At 49.7% G+C, this 12064-nt stretch overlaps 1 protein-coding gene across 1 annotated transcript in view; it reads left to right on the top strand.

Moving 5' to 3' along the window:
• The window catches only part of DNHD1 (dynein heavy chain domain 1), a 61696-nt gene extending 52695 nt beyond the window's left edge, over window positions 1-9001 (top strand). The window contains 11 exon segments of the mRNA XM_061161312.1: window positions 3191-3466; window positions 3677-3829; window positions 4007-4185; window positions 4308-5270; window positions 5472-5658; window positions 5879-6001; window positions 6090-6291; window positions 7062-7153; window positions 7302-7451; window positions 7673-8457; window positions 8651-9001. Coding sequence (XP_061017295.1) covers window positions 3191-3466; window positions 3677-3829; window positions 4007-4185; window positions 4308-5270; window positions 5472-5658; window positions 5879-6001; window positions 6090-6291; window positions 7062-7153; window positions 7302-7451; window positions 7673-8457; window positions 8651-9001 — 3461 coding nt within the window.
• Window positions 9002-12064: the final 3063 nt, after the last annotated feature.

Below are 12064 nucleotides of genomic sequence, written 5' to 3'. Positions count from 1 at the left end.
CCTGAAACTCTGAATAATCTCTTGATCAGATCTGGATATGGCTTTTCATGGTGGTTCTGTAAACTATCCTAGATTAAGTGAATCTCACCTTAAGAATACACCTGATAAGCAAAGAGAAGCAAAATCAAATCAAGATAACTAATAAACTTCTGTTTAGAAACTTGGAAAGGGTGAGAAATACACATTATATTGGTCTACAGCATATACTGTGCAATGCCAGACAGAAGGTAAAAGATAGCATCATTTCACTGGCTAATTGAATTCACTGGAGTGAGTTCCTGGACAGCCGGTTCAGCTGCCCTGAGTTCTGATAAACAGTATAATTTTCCTTTCCCATTGTCCCCCAGAAGTATCTGTGAGAGGAAGGTCAGGCAAGAGTACCCTGTTGGTAGCTGTTATACCGTAAATGTCCACTTCCTATTGGAATGGGTATGGGGGCTTAGGATGTGCTGTAAAATTAAGCAAACACTTATTACCAGATGGGGGAATTTCTGGTCAATCCCCTAAAATCTCTCTTTTCCCCTCCAGATTTCATTTGTAAAGACTCTATTAACTGATGCCAGAACTCTTGCTATATTCTTATTGTTGAATTTAAGCCCCAACTTCTGGCTTCTGTCTCTTAACATTGGTTCTGGGGACTCCACCTATTCCACTAGGCCTTAGTGTAACTGTCATTCACCTAAACCTTGGCCTTCACCTCAGGGCTGTAGTAAGAAAATAGTATTAGGGGGGAGCTTAGGCTGAGGCTCCTGGCCATGGAATGCAGCCCCTACTTGGAAGTATGTGGATCAAAAGGGGAAGAGAGACTACTCTTGTCAGGCAGGGAATGCAGGGAGAGAAGTGCTTGTGATGAATCTGGAGGCATCCCTGATTTTCCAATAGCCTGTGATTTCCTATTCCATGTGATGTGATGTACAGAATCATTTTTTATGTCGGCAAGGTGCATGAGTATCTGATCATGTGTGATCTAACACTGCTTGATATGAGAAAAAAGGAATTCCCTTTAAGTTCTTTCTGGAGATTGTTTCACTAAGAAGAGGTGTAGCCAGCTTGCTCCAGCATCTTCTACTAAGTCCACTAAAGTTCAGTGAGCCCAGGGGCCAAGTCCCATGAGATAAGCTAGCTTTTTAGCTACACATAGCCTAGCCACCTTACTGGTAAGGATAAGAAAAATCCTCACTGCCACTTACTACCTGTAACAAAAATCCCACTCACCATGGCTTAAACAAATGGACTTATTTTATTGGATAAGTCCTTCTTATCCAATAAAAAGGACTGGGATAAGCAGGTATAGGGCTTCAGTGTTGCCTCCAAGCACCCAGAATCTTCTAGCTTTCTGGCCTATGACCCTTGGTATAGTCATTTATCACATTGTTGTGGGTTGGATGGTGCCTACCCAAAAGATGTATCCTCATCCTAACCTCCAGAACCTATGAATGTGATGTTTTTTGGAAAAGGAATCTTTGTAGATATAATTGAGTTAAGGGTTTGCAATGAGGCCATCCTAGATTTCCAGGGTTGGCCTAAATCCAGTGATAAGTGTCCTTATAAGAGATAGAAGATAAGGCATAGGTGCACAGAGGAAGGCCTGTGAAGGGAAAGACAGAGGAGTTATGTAGCCACAAGCCAAGGAGCTCCTAGAACCACCAGAAGCTGGAAGAGGCAAGAAAGAAATCTTCCTTAAAGCCTTCAGAAGGAGTGCAATCTTGCCAACACCTTGATTTTGGATTTCTGGTCTCAAGGCCACTAACAGAATAAATTTCTATTGTTTTAAAGTCACCGTATTTGCTATCAAATGCTACTATCCCTCCAAGAGTCATGTCAGAGGTGCTCCTAGCCAATATCTGTCCCTTTTATCAGAAAAATAAAAGATCTTCCAGAAATCTGGATAGCCAGATGTACAAATAGCATATATCACTTATATGTGGAATCTAAAAAAATGATACAAATGAATTTATTTACAAAACAGACATACTTATAGAAAATAACATTATGGTTACTAAAGGGAAAGGAGGGGGAGGATAAATTAGGAGTTTGGAATTAGCAGATATTAATGTATACTGTTATAGATAGAAGAGATAAACAACAAGGACCTACTTATAGCACAGGGAACTATATTCAATATCTGTAATAACCTATAGTGGATAAAATCTGAAAAAGAATATGCATATATATATTTAAATCATTTTGCTGTGTACCTGAACCTAACAGCTCTATAAACCAACTGTACTTCAATAAAACAACAAAAACAAACAAACAAACAAAACCCATAAAATGGTAAGCCTGGAAGAACACCCAAGTGCCCGCTGAGCACTGCAACTCGTGATTTGAGTCTCCATTTTAGCCCGGTATAACTCTGAGCAGAGCGTCTGGTCAGGTTTCTAACCTACCAAACTGAGAGATAATAAATGGGTGTTGTTTTTAGCTGTTAAGTTTGTGGTAATTTGTTAAGCAATAGGAAACAAACACATCAGATTGTGGGTCTGGCATCCTCTACTTGCCCATTTCTTAAACACTTAATTTTTTTAAGAACTTAAAATTCTTAAATTTCCCAACATAAAACAAAACAAAAAACTATTCATCTTTTCCAGCTTCTGCAGTAGAGGAGGCAAAAGAGAAGGGGATTGCAGATAGATGTTGGTTAACTAACCACCTGTGTCCACAGCAGTGCCCATGTTTGTGGCCAAGGCCACAGTTTATGGACTTTCTTTTACAAACTGATACTTCCAGGCACTGATCTCTATGCTAGTGGTGACTCTTCTAGTTGTTAGTGACAGGATTAGCTCAGGCAAAAAGGGAAATGCACTGGCTCATCTAGCCAACCTAGATGCATATATATATGCATAGGCAGAAATGGAGCTAGTTTCAGGGGTGACTAGAACCCCTCCCTGGAATTTTCTAGTTACTGGGAGCTACCCTCTACTGAGTGCTTGCCAGGTGCCAGTGGAGCGCTTTCTGTGCGTTGTTTCACGTCATCGTCACAGGAACCCTCTGTGGTGTCGGTAATGCGCTAATATCAACCCATTTTGCAGATGAGGAAATTGAGTCGTAGAGAGTTTAAGTGACTTTCCTAAGGTGTCTTCCTGCAGACCAGACCTTCCTTCATGAGCTGGAGTCCTTGGGTGAATAGGGCTCCCCAGGAGCCCGATTCCCTCCCTGAAAAGAGTGCCTCTTCATCTTCCTGCCACAGGGAAGGGCTTTAAGAGAAATCAAAAAGGAGAGTCTAAAGAGGAGAACATGGGAGATGAAGATGATGATAGTGATGAGGGTGATAAAACAAAGGAGCAGAAGGCCGAAGAAAGGAGAATCAAGGAGACGAAGGAGGAAAAGGAAGGGCAGCAGGAGCAACAGGAGAAAGAACAGCAGGATGAGGAGGAAACTCAGTCCCCGCCCCCTCCCGAGCTCCAAGTCTTCTCAGGCGCCAGCCCAGAGCTGGGGCGTAAGCTCCAGGAGGCAGCTGCCCGTGGTGAGAACGCATGCCCTCCGCCCAAGGTCTCCTGCATCCTCCCCTACTCAGTGGCCCCACAGGCCTCTCAAACCCCAGTCTGACCTCTGCCCCTACCTTCACCCTAGGCACTAATCCTCTGGAAGAAGCCTGGGTTGGAGCCAGACTTCATGCATGGGGGCACCCAGGTGCTGGCATGGTGGGTAAGGTGTCCTTGTCTCCCCCACTCAGGCCTGCCCGTGCTACTGACCAACACGGAGCTGGGCCTAGACTGCCCAGAACTGCAATGGCTACTTCAGCGGGAACAGCTGAGCCCACCCCAGGTGCAGCCTGGCTTCTGCCTCTATCTGAGTACTACTGTCCCCCTCAATGCCTTGGAAAAAGGTGAGGCCCAGTGGGTGAGTTGCCAGCACACCTCTGTGGACACACCAGGGCCCGAGCTTCACTCAATCTGACCTAGAGCGGGCTCAGGACCATAGCTGGTAGCCACACTCCCTGGGCCCTGCACCCCTGGCTCTGCCGAAGGGAAGGGGTTAAGCATTTCTCCTGCATGACTCCAAGTGCTAGGCTGTGAATTGCTGAAGGGGCTGAATGTGCTGGACCTGGGCGTGAACACGGAAATCCTAGAAGAACGGATGCTGTGGGAAATCTTGTGCACGGAGCGTCCTGAGCTCGAGACCCACTGGTGGGACCTGACCGTCAGATTCCTGGACTCCTGGGAAGCTGCAGGGGATGTTGAGGTGCTTGGGGATTCAGTCTATGGGTTGGGATGGGCCCCGGTATGGGGGTAGAGATGAATGTCGCTGACCGGGGAACTATGTGGAGAAGGACCAGATCCATGCAATAAAGTGACTGTTTGTAGGAGCGACTGCTGACGATGCTACTGCTCCAGGGCCCAAGGCGTCAGAAACCAGCCAAGTTCCTGCGAGATGTGGTGAGGGCCCAGGCAGAACTGTGTCAGCTGCGGGCCCATTTAGAGGACCTAGAAGAGCTGAAGCTGAAGGAGGTGGCACTGTGGGCACCCTATCGGCGTGTGGCCTGGCACGGCATGACCATCATAAAGGCTCTTAACTCACTGCAGAACCTTCTACCACTTTTCCATATGAGTCCAGAGGATTGTCTGGCTGCCACCAAGCGGGCTCTGAACAGCATAAAGGGTGAGATTCACCGGCGGGAGGAAATAACCTGCCGTCTGCTGCAGCTGAAGAGGCAGCTGACCCACCAGCTCCTAGGCAGCACTGTGGCGACACTGGGCCTGACCCGAGTACCCTTGGTGGCCGTCTTGGGTGCTTTGGCTCTGTTGCGAGTGGCAAGGAAGGCGCCGGAGCTGGAGAGGCTGGCCCTCTGGCCTGGACTGGCAGTCTCTCCCAGCACAGGCTGTGAAAAACCAGCCCCAGGTGTGGCTCGACCGGCCTGGCTAGGGCTGAGAACCTGGCAGGAATGTGAGATGTTAGAGGTGCTGCCCCCATTTGCCGGGCTGTGCGCATCCCTGGCGGGCCATGCCAGTGTTTGGCAGGCTTACCTGTCGCTCTCATCCAGCGTGCTGGGCCCTGCACCAGGGCCGGGGGCTCACCCACTGAGCCTCCTCCAGAAGCTGATCCTGTGGCGTGTGCTGCGACCTGAGTGCCTGGTCAGCACCCTGGCCACCTTCACCACCAGCCTCCTGGGCCGGCCCCTGGATGAAAACCTGAGTGCTCACACCATCCCCTTTGAACATACTCAGGCTACTCAGCCCATACTGATCTTGTTGCCACCACCCGGTCATCCCACTGCCACCCTGCATCACTTGACCGTGATCCAGAAGCTGGCTGCCAGACATAAGCAGGTTTGAGCCCTAGCCTCTTGGCCACAGAGTGAAGGGGATTTTAGGGCTGGGGTGGGTGGTGGGCCCACCCCCTCCAGCATTCTCATGGATCTTTCTGGATTACTCAGGGACTTTCTGGGTTATCTGTGGCATTACTCTGGGTCCTTTGGGTCATCCTAGGATCTCTTTGAGTTACTCTGCCATTTTGTTGTTGGTCTCCAGGGGAAGAAGCATCTGAAGGTGATAGCTCTGGGCTCTGAAACCTGGGATCCACTCTCCATCGTGATCAGCTCTCTCCATAAGGCTATGCTCAGGGGGGAATGGCTGGTGCTGGAGAACTGTCATCTTATGCCTCACTGGCCAAAAGAGCTGCTGCAGCCCTTGCTGGGACTGTTGGATGGAGCCAAAGGTGGGTTTGGTCCCTGGGTCAGGAAGATCCCCTGGAGTAGGTGGGATTTGCAAAGGTGGGTTTGCTGTCTAGAGATGGCTTCTAGGACTTTATCCTGCACTTGGGCCTGAGCCTGAACTTGGGTCTGATGGTCTATCCCCTCATCCCCTTTGTAAGACCCCTTAGCCTCAAGTCTGATCCCTGTCCAGCAATTGATCTCAGCCCCATGTCTGACCCCTAGAGGTCTCGGACCTGGAGTTAGACCTGCTTTTTGCTCAACAAGAAGATGGGAATGTGGCTGCTGTCCACAGGGATTTCCGCCTTTGGCTTACTGTGTCTGCAGAAGCTACTGCTTCCTTACCAGGTGAGGAAGGAGCTTCCCCACAGGCTCTTGGATTGGAGCCCAGAGGACAACTGCACTGTGCTGACCCAGCACTTTCCTTCCTCCCCAGCCGTGCTCACTCAGCACTCCATGCCTGTTTTCTGGGACCAGTCCCTGGAGCTGGGCCATGTCCTGGTCGACAATATGGAGCTAGTCCAGCAAGGATTCTCTGTGCAACCCCCAAGCAGGGTGCTGCCTCTGCTTCTCCTACATGGCCTCCTGCTACACCGGCAGCTCTATGGAATGAAGCTGCAGGCTCACAGGGGGCACTGGTGAGGGACTCCCCAACCCATCCTGCTCTGTCACTCTCTCAGCAAACACTGAATATTTTTCACATGCTGGGATTCATCTCTGGGGAGCTCCAAAATATGAGGGCAAGGAGAAGTCAAGGAAGGCTTCTCCAAGGACTTGGGAATCTTGCTTCGAATTGAGTCCCAACAGCAGGGGCAGATGAGGAGGAGAGGAGGCCTTTCTGAGCAGAGGGGACTGAGCTTAGCAGGAGCGAGAAGGCTTCAGTGTGGTTGAGGTGGACATGCTGGGGGTCGGTGGGGAGAGGAGAGGCTTGTGGGACTGACTGGATTCTGAGGACAGTGGGAAGCCACTAAAGGGCTTTAAATAGAAGAAACATGATCCCATTTGTCTGTTGGAAAGATCAGTCCGGCAGCAGTGTGGAGAATGGACCAGATGGGGCAGGCTGGAGGCAAGCAGAATAGTTTTGGGAGGCTCTGGCAGTATTGAGAAATGAGATCGTGGTATAAGTGGTTGGGACTAGAGTAGTCACAGTGGGGAGAGAGTAAATATGGGGTGAGGAAGAAGGAAGAGTCAAGGATGGGTCTCAGATTTCGGCATTGGACAACTGGGTGGCTGGTGTGGGGGGAAATGATGATTTCAGTTGAAAGGAAATTTGAGGTGCCAAGTGGCAATGCCTAGTAAGCCTCATGGGTCTGGAGCTCAGGAGAAAAGTTTGGGCTGGAGAGAAAGATGTGAAAATCCTCAGCATATAGACAGTTTTGAAACCCGACTTCCTGCTCTCCACCCTCAGGAGTCAAGTGACCCTGACCCATGTCCTGCAGATCCAAGACCAGCTGTGGGCCAGCCTTAGCAATCCTAGTGTTGCCATGAGAGAGCTGGCCGGTGAGACTCCTCCTGTCCCCCCTCCTAGGAGAGCCCAGAAGGGAGTGGCCTGGGGGAGCACTGAGATGGGACATAATCTACTACTTCCGTTTGGGAGGTGGTGGAAATGGGAGGGGCTGAAACTGAGGGGCTCTGATCTCACCCTCAGCTTCGGTTTTCTATGGGGGTCCTGTGGGAGATGACAAGGACAGGGAGGTCCTGATTAGCCTCACGCGAGCCTGCCTGAGCTCCAGCAGCGGGAATGGAGCCCAGCCACACACACCTCAGTATCTGCTGGCCACTCTGATGCCCAGCCCAGGTGAGCTGCAGTCAGGTATCTGTGTTGGGGCGGGAAGCAGCACAGTAAAGCCACCTTGCTCAAGGGAAGATAACAAAGGTACCAATAAAGGTATAGAAAGGAGGATATTCACACAGTTATGGGATAATGATGGGTTCAAGTGTCAGAGGAAGGCCTACTCCTTGGTTTTGGGGTGGAAAGAGATGGTCTTTGTCTCTCACCCCTCCTCTCCAACCCCTAAGAACTAGAGCTGGATGCTCTGGAGGAGTGCAAGGCTGAGATGCACCTACTGCCCTCACCGCCTGAACCCCGGATCTGCGGACTGAGTGTTGGCTCCCAGACCTGGCTGTTGCGACGCCAGAGCCGCGCCATCCTGAGTGCGCTGCAGCGGTGTTCACCTACTTGGGTGCCCGCGGCCCGCGGGACCTCGCGGCGTGCCGAAAGGCGGCTGCGGCAACGCCTAGCGCAAGCCAAGCGGAGGCTGGAGTCACTGCAGGCTCAGCTGACCGAGACCACGCGCCAAGAGGAGTCTGGCGTGGGGTTTGGGGAGCTGGGGCTGAGTGCGCCGCTGCCGCTGGAGGGCTTCCTCAAGATGGAGGTGCTGGAACTGAGCCAGCTGGTGGGCGCGCTGCAGAGGGACCTGGATTGCCTGCTGCAGCAGCTGAAGGGCGCGCCTCCGTGTGCCGCCCGGCGCTGTGCCGCGGTGGCTCAGGCTCTCTGGACTGGCCGCCTACCCGCGCCTTGGCGACCCCACGCGCCTGCCGGGCCGCAGCCGCCCTGGCACTGGCTGCGGCAGCTGTCGCGCCGTGGGCAGCTGTTGGTTCGCTACCTGGGTGTGGGAACCCAAGTACCAGAGCGCATCTTTCACCTGTCAGCCTTTTGCCACCCGCGCCGCCTGCTGCTGTCCCTGCGTTGGGAAGCTACCTTTACTGTGGTCGCCCCGACAAGTTTCCTAGCTTGCAAAGTCTCCAGCTCCAGTCAGCTCCCCCACAAACGTCAGGAGCTGATCAGTCCTCTGCACTTCCAGGTATCTTCGTGCTGCCCCTTCGTTTCCAGTTCCGCTCCTTCAAATCCCTGGTTACACCTCGCAGTGTAGCTAAGCCCCTCACCTTAGCTTCTCTTGGTTCTACTTCCTCAGTAGCTCACCTGCTTCTCTGAGCCGACTCCACCGGGACCCCTTAGTTTCTTAGCCTTGCCTGACCAGTTTCTGGCGCCCCCAGGTGGCGAACAGCCCACATCCCACGGTTCCAGAGATGGGGCTGCTGCTGATTGGACTACAGCTTCACAACGCCAAGTGGGACCCGGTAGCAGGGGCCTTGCAGGACAGCTCCTCCAGTCAACCCAGCCCTCTGCCTCCCGTCAGCGTCAGTGCCCAGGCCCTAGGGGCCAATGACCTGCCACCCCGAGGCGGCCTGGCAGTGTACTCCTGTCCTGTGTACTTGGAAGGGCCCCTGGGCACCACTAGGCTGCACCGGAGGAAGGTCCTGATGCACCTGCCCCTGCCCACCAAGCTCAGCCCCGCCACCTGCATCCAGCGGAGAGTCCACGTGTGCAGCCCTCCGTTGTCCTGAGCCCTCGGCCAAAATAAAGTTGGACTGATTTGATGAAACGTTTCTGAGACTTATAAGGGATGTAGATGTGTGCACACAGAGAAAGTGACACTCTGAGGGGAAAACTGTGTACATCTGAGAAAGAGGAGGTCTATTCACACTGAAGGTAGAAGAGGGTGTGTGCCTGGCACTTGGGGAGAGGCAAGTGTGGGGACACTGTGGGGAGATGGACCTGGGGTTAGTCCTGTCTCCAAGGGGCTAGGCAGATCTCAGGATGGCTAACACATAGGACTTTGAATCCCTGCCCAGCTCACAATTGTGCTCTCAGCTCCATGCTAAACCCACAAGGGATATTTTTAAAGGGAGAACATTAGAATTCAATATTATTTCCTCAGGCAGTTAGTAGTGCCTGGGAATGCCCCAATTCTGCCCAGCTAGTCATCCCTGCAAGATGGATTCTCAGCACACACACGAAGAAACAAAAGCAAAATAAGACACAAGGTCCTATGTTCTTTCAATGGTCATTTATGAGCCCTCCTCTGAATGAGGTGCTCTTCCAGGCACTGATGAGGTTGTTCTAATGCTGGGAGACAATAAAAAGGCCAACATATAAATGAGTTAAATTTGATGATTTTTAAGTGCTATAAAGAAAACAAAACAGGCTGATGTGTTGGAGTGTGACTGGAGGGGAGCAGTTAATCTAGTTTGGGTGGTCAAGGGAGGCTTGCTGAATATTTGAGAGGGAGCTATTTGAAGATCTAGGAGTAGGTCTGCTAGATCTAGGAGGAGAAAATCTAGGAGTACCTATCTTTCAGATAGAGCCTTCAGCAGATGCGAAGAGCTTGAGGCAAGAACAACCTGGGGTGTTCAAGGAACAGAACATGTAGCTATAACACGTGAGTGAGGGGCAGAGTGAGCCGAAAGTATGGAAAGGCATAAACCGGAGCAGATCATGATGATGAGCTTGTATTTTTAAAAGTGTAAGAAGGAATCTACTGGAGAGTACTAGAAGGGAAATTATCTTTTTCAAAGATCATTCTGGCTGTTCTATGGTGGGTGGATGTGTATGTGTGCTCAGTTGCTCAGTTGTGTTTGACTCTTTGCGACCCATCGACTATAGCCCACAAGACACCTCTGTCCATGGAATTTTCCAGGCAAGAGTATTGGAGTTGGTTGCCATTTTCTACTCCAGGGGATCTTCCTGACCCAGGGACCAAACCCTGTGTCTCTTGCGTCTCCTGCAGTGGCAGGTGGATTCTTTACCACTGTGCCACATGGGAAACCCATGGTGGGTGGATGAATGGAAGGAAATCCAGAGTAACAAGGGGGAAGATTTATTTGAAGGTTATTGAAGTAAATCAAGTGAGAGATGATGGAGTTTGGACTACGGTCATAACCATGGAGATGGAGAATTGATGAATTTAGGAAATATTCTGGAGGCAAAGCCAGCAGAACTTACTGACAAGATTGAATGTGAGGGAAAAGGGCAAATCTAGGATGACTTCAGCAACTAGGTGGATCATGGTGTCATTAAGTGAGATGAGAAATTTGAGAGAAATTGGAGGTAGAGAATCAGGAATTCTGCTTTGATATGTTCAGTAATTACTAGTTTCGTGATTGCTTCCTACCCCAGCTCCAACCTCTTGGATAAAAGTTGGGTTAGAATGTAGCAGACAACACCAGTTAAAAGCCAACAGCAGCTCCTCTCCTTGCCCCCAGGCACCAGAATTTACTAGGTACAAATTAATTCCCTTGCTGTATGATTAGGTACGAGCTATGTGGTGGGAGGAAATGCAGAGATGTATACTGAGCATCAGTGCACAGGCTCTTCAGTTACCCCCACTTGCTAGTGACTGCAGTGCAACTGATGTCCTTTAACAAAGGCTGAGCAAAGAGGCAAAAGCTCCCTCTTTCTTCAGAAACTCTTCCCTTTTCTTTTCTATAGCCGGGGGCATGGCTATTCCTTCAGGTGAGGAGATTAGCAGAGTATTAAAGAAGTCCTTTTGGATAAATGAACTCTCTGTCCATATGTACTATTGTCCATATGTACCATATGTCCATCAATACTATTTTCCCCATTGGGAACAGGGAACAATAGTGATATACAAGTAAAACCATCTGCAATGGGTTAGACCAGAAAATTTTCTATAAATCCACATCATTCTCTAGACCAAAATGTATTCTTTTTTTAAACCTAGAATTTATTTTTTTAAAATTCATTTTTACTGATGCATAATTGACTGAAATTCACTTTTGAATTATGCACAGCAAATTGTTATTAAACTTAGACAATCAGAGGTTATAAGTACCAACTTAGACAAGTATAGGTTATAAGTAGCAAGTGACAGTGTAGCCCAAATACAATGATTGAGTGTAAAAATATTCCAGATTCAATAATTTCACAGTTGAAATTGTCTATCAGATAAATTAAAATCTCAGGGGAATTCCCTGGTGGTCCAGTGAATAGGACTGTGTTTTCACTGATGAGGCCCAGGTTTGATCCCTGGTCAGGGAACTAAGATCCCACATGTCCTATGGTGTGGCAAAAAAAAAACCAAAACCAAACTTAAAACTTAAAAAAAAAAACTCATTAGGGAAGTAAAGTCTCGAACAATGAAAGGAAGGAAGAAGTAAGACATGTGACAAAGGGAAGAGATATGTCCCATCCTGTCCTTAAAGATCAGGTGGCGGGGTGAGGGGTAGGGGATGAAGAAGTGGAGTCAAGGGAAGGAGGAATATGATAAACATGATCTGGGACTTTAGAAGTAAACTGAGGTACTGAGGGCAAAGAGGCTTTTCCTCTTTCCCCTGCTTATTATTTTAGAAGGGAACTACTCTGCAACACTGACCTACTGTGACCACAAGAGCAATAAGAAGGCAGAGTGGCATGGACAGGAAGAAGTGTCCCTTGATCCCTGCATAGCGTAGAAACTGAATAGAGATCTGTTAAGCTCGAGGGAATATGAGGCAGAGAATCACTGGGGTCTGCAGCAGCAAACAAGAGTTGTTGAGAGGAGGCCAAGTTGGCAGGGAGGGGCAAAAGGCCCCAACAGCTGAAAAAGACAAGACCACAAATTCATGAGC

Source organism: Dama dama, chromosome 1, assembly GCF_033118175.1.
Source record: "Dama dama isolate Ldn47 chromosome 1, ASM3311817v1, whole genome shotgun sequence".
Lineage (NCBI taxonomy): Eukaryota > Metazoa > Chordata > Mammalia > Artiodactyla > Cervidae > Dama > Dama dama.
This window is presented reverse-complemented; position numbering and strand designations above follow the sequence as displayed.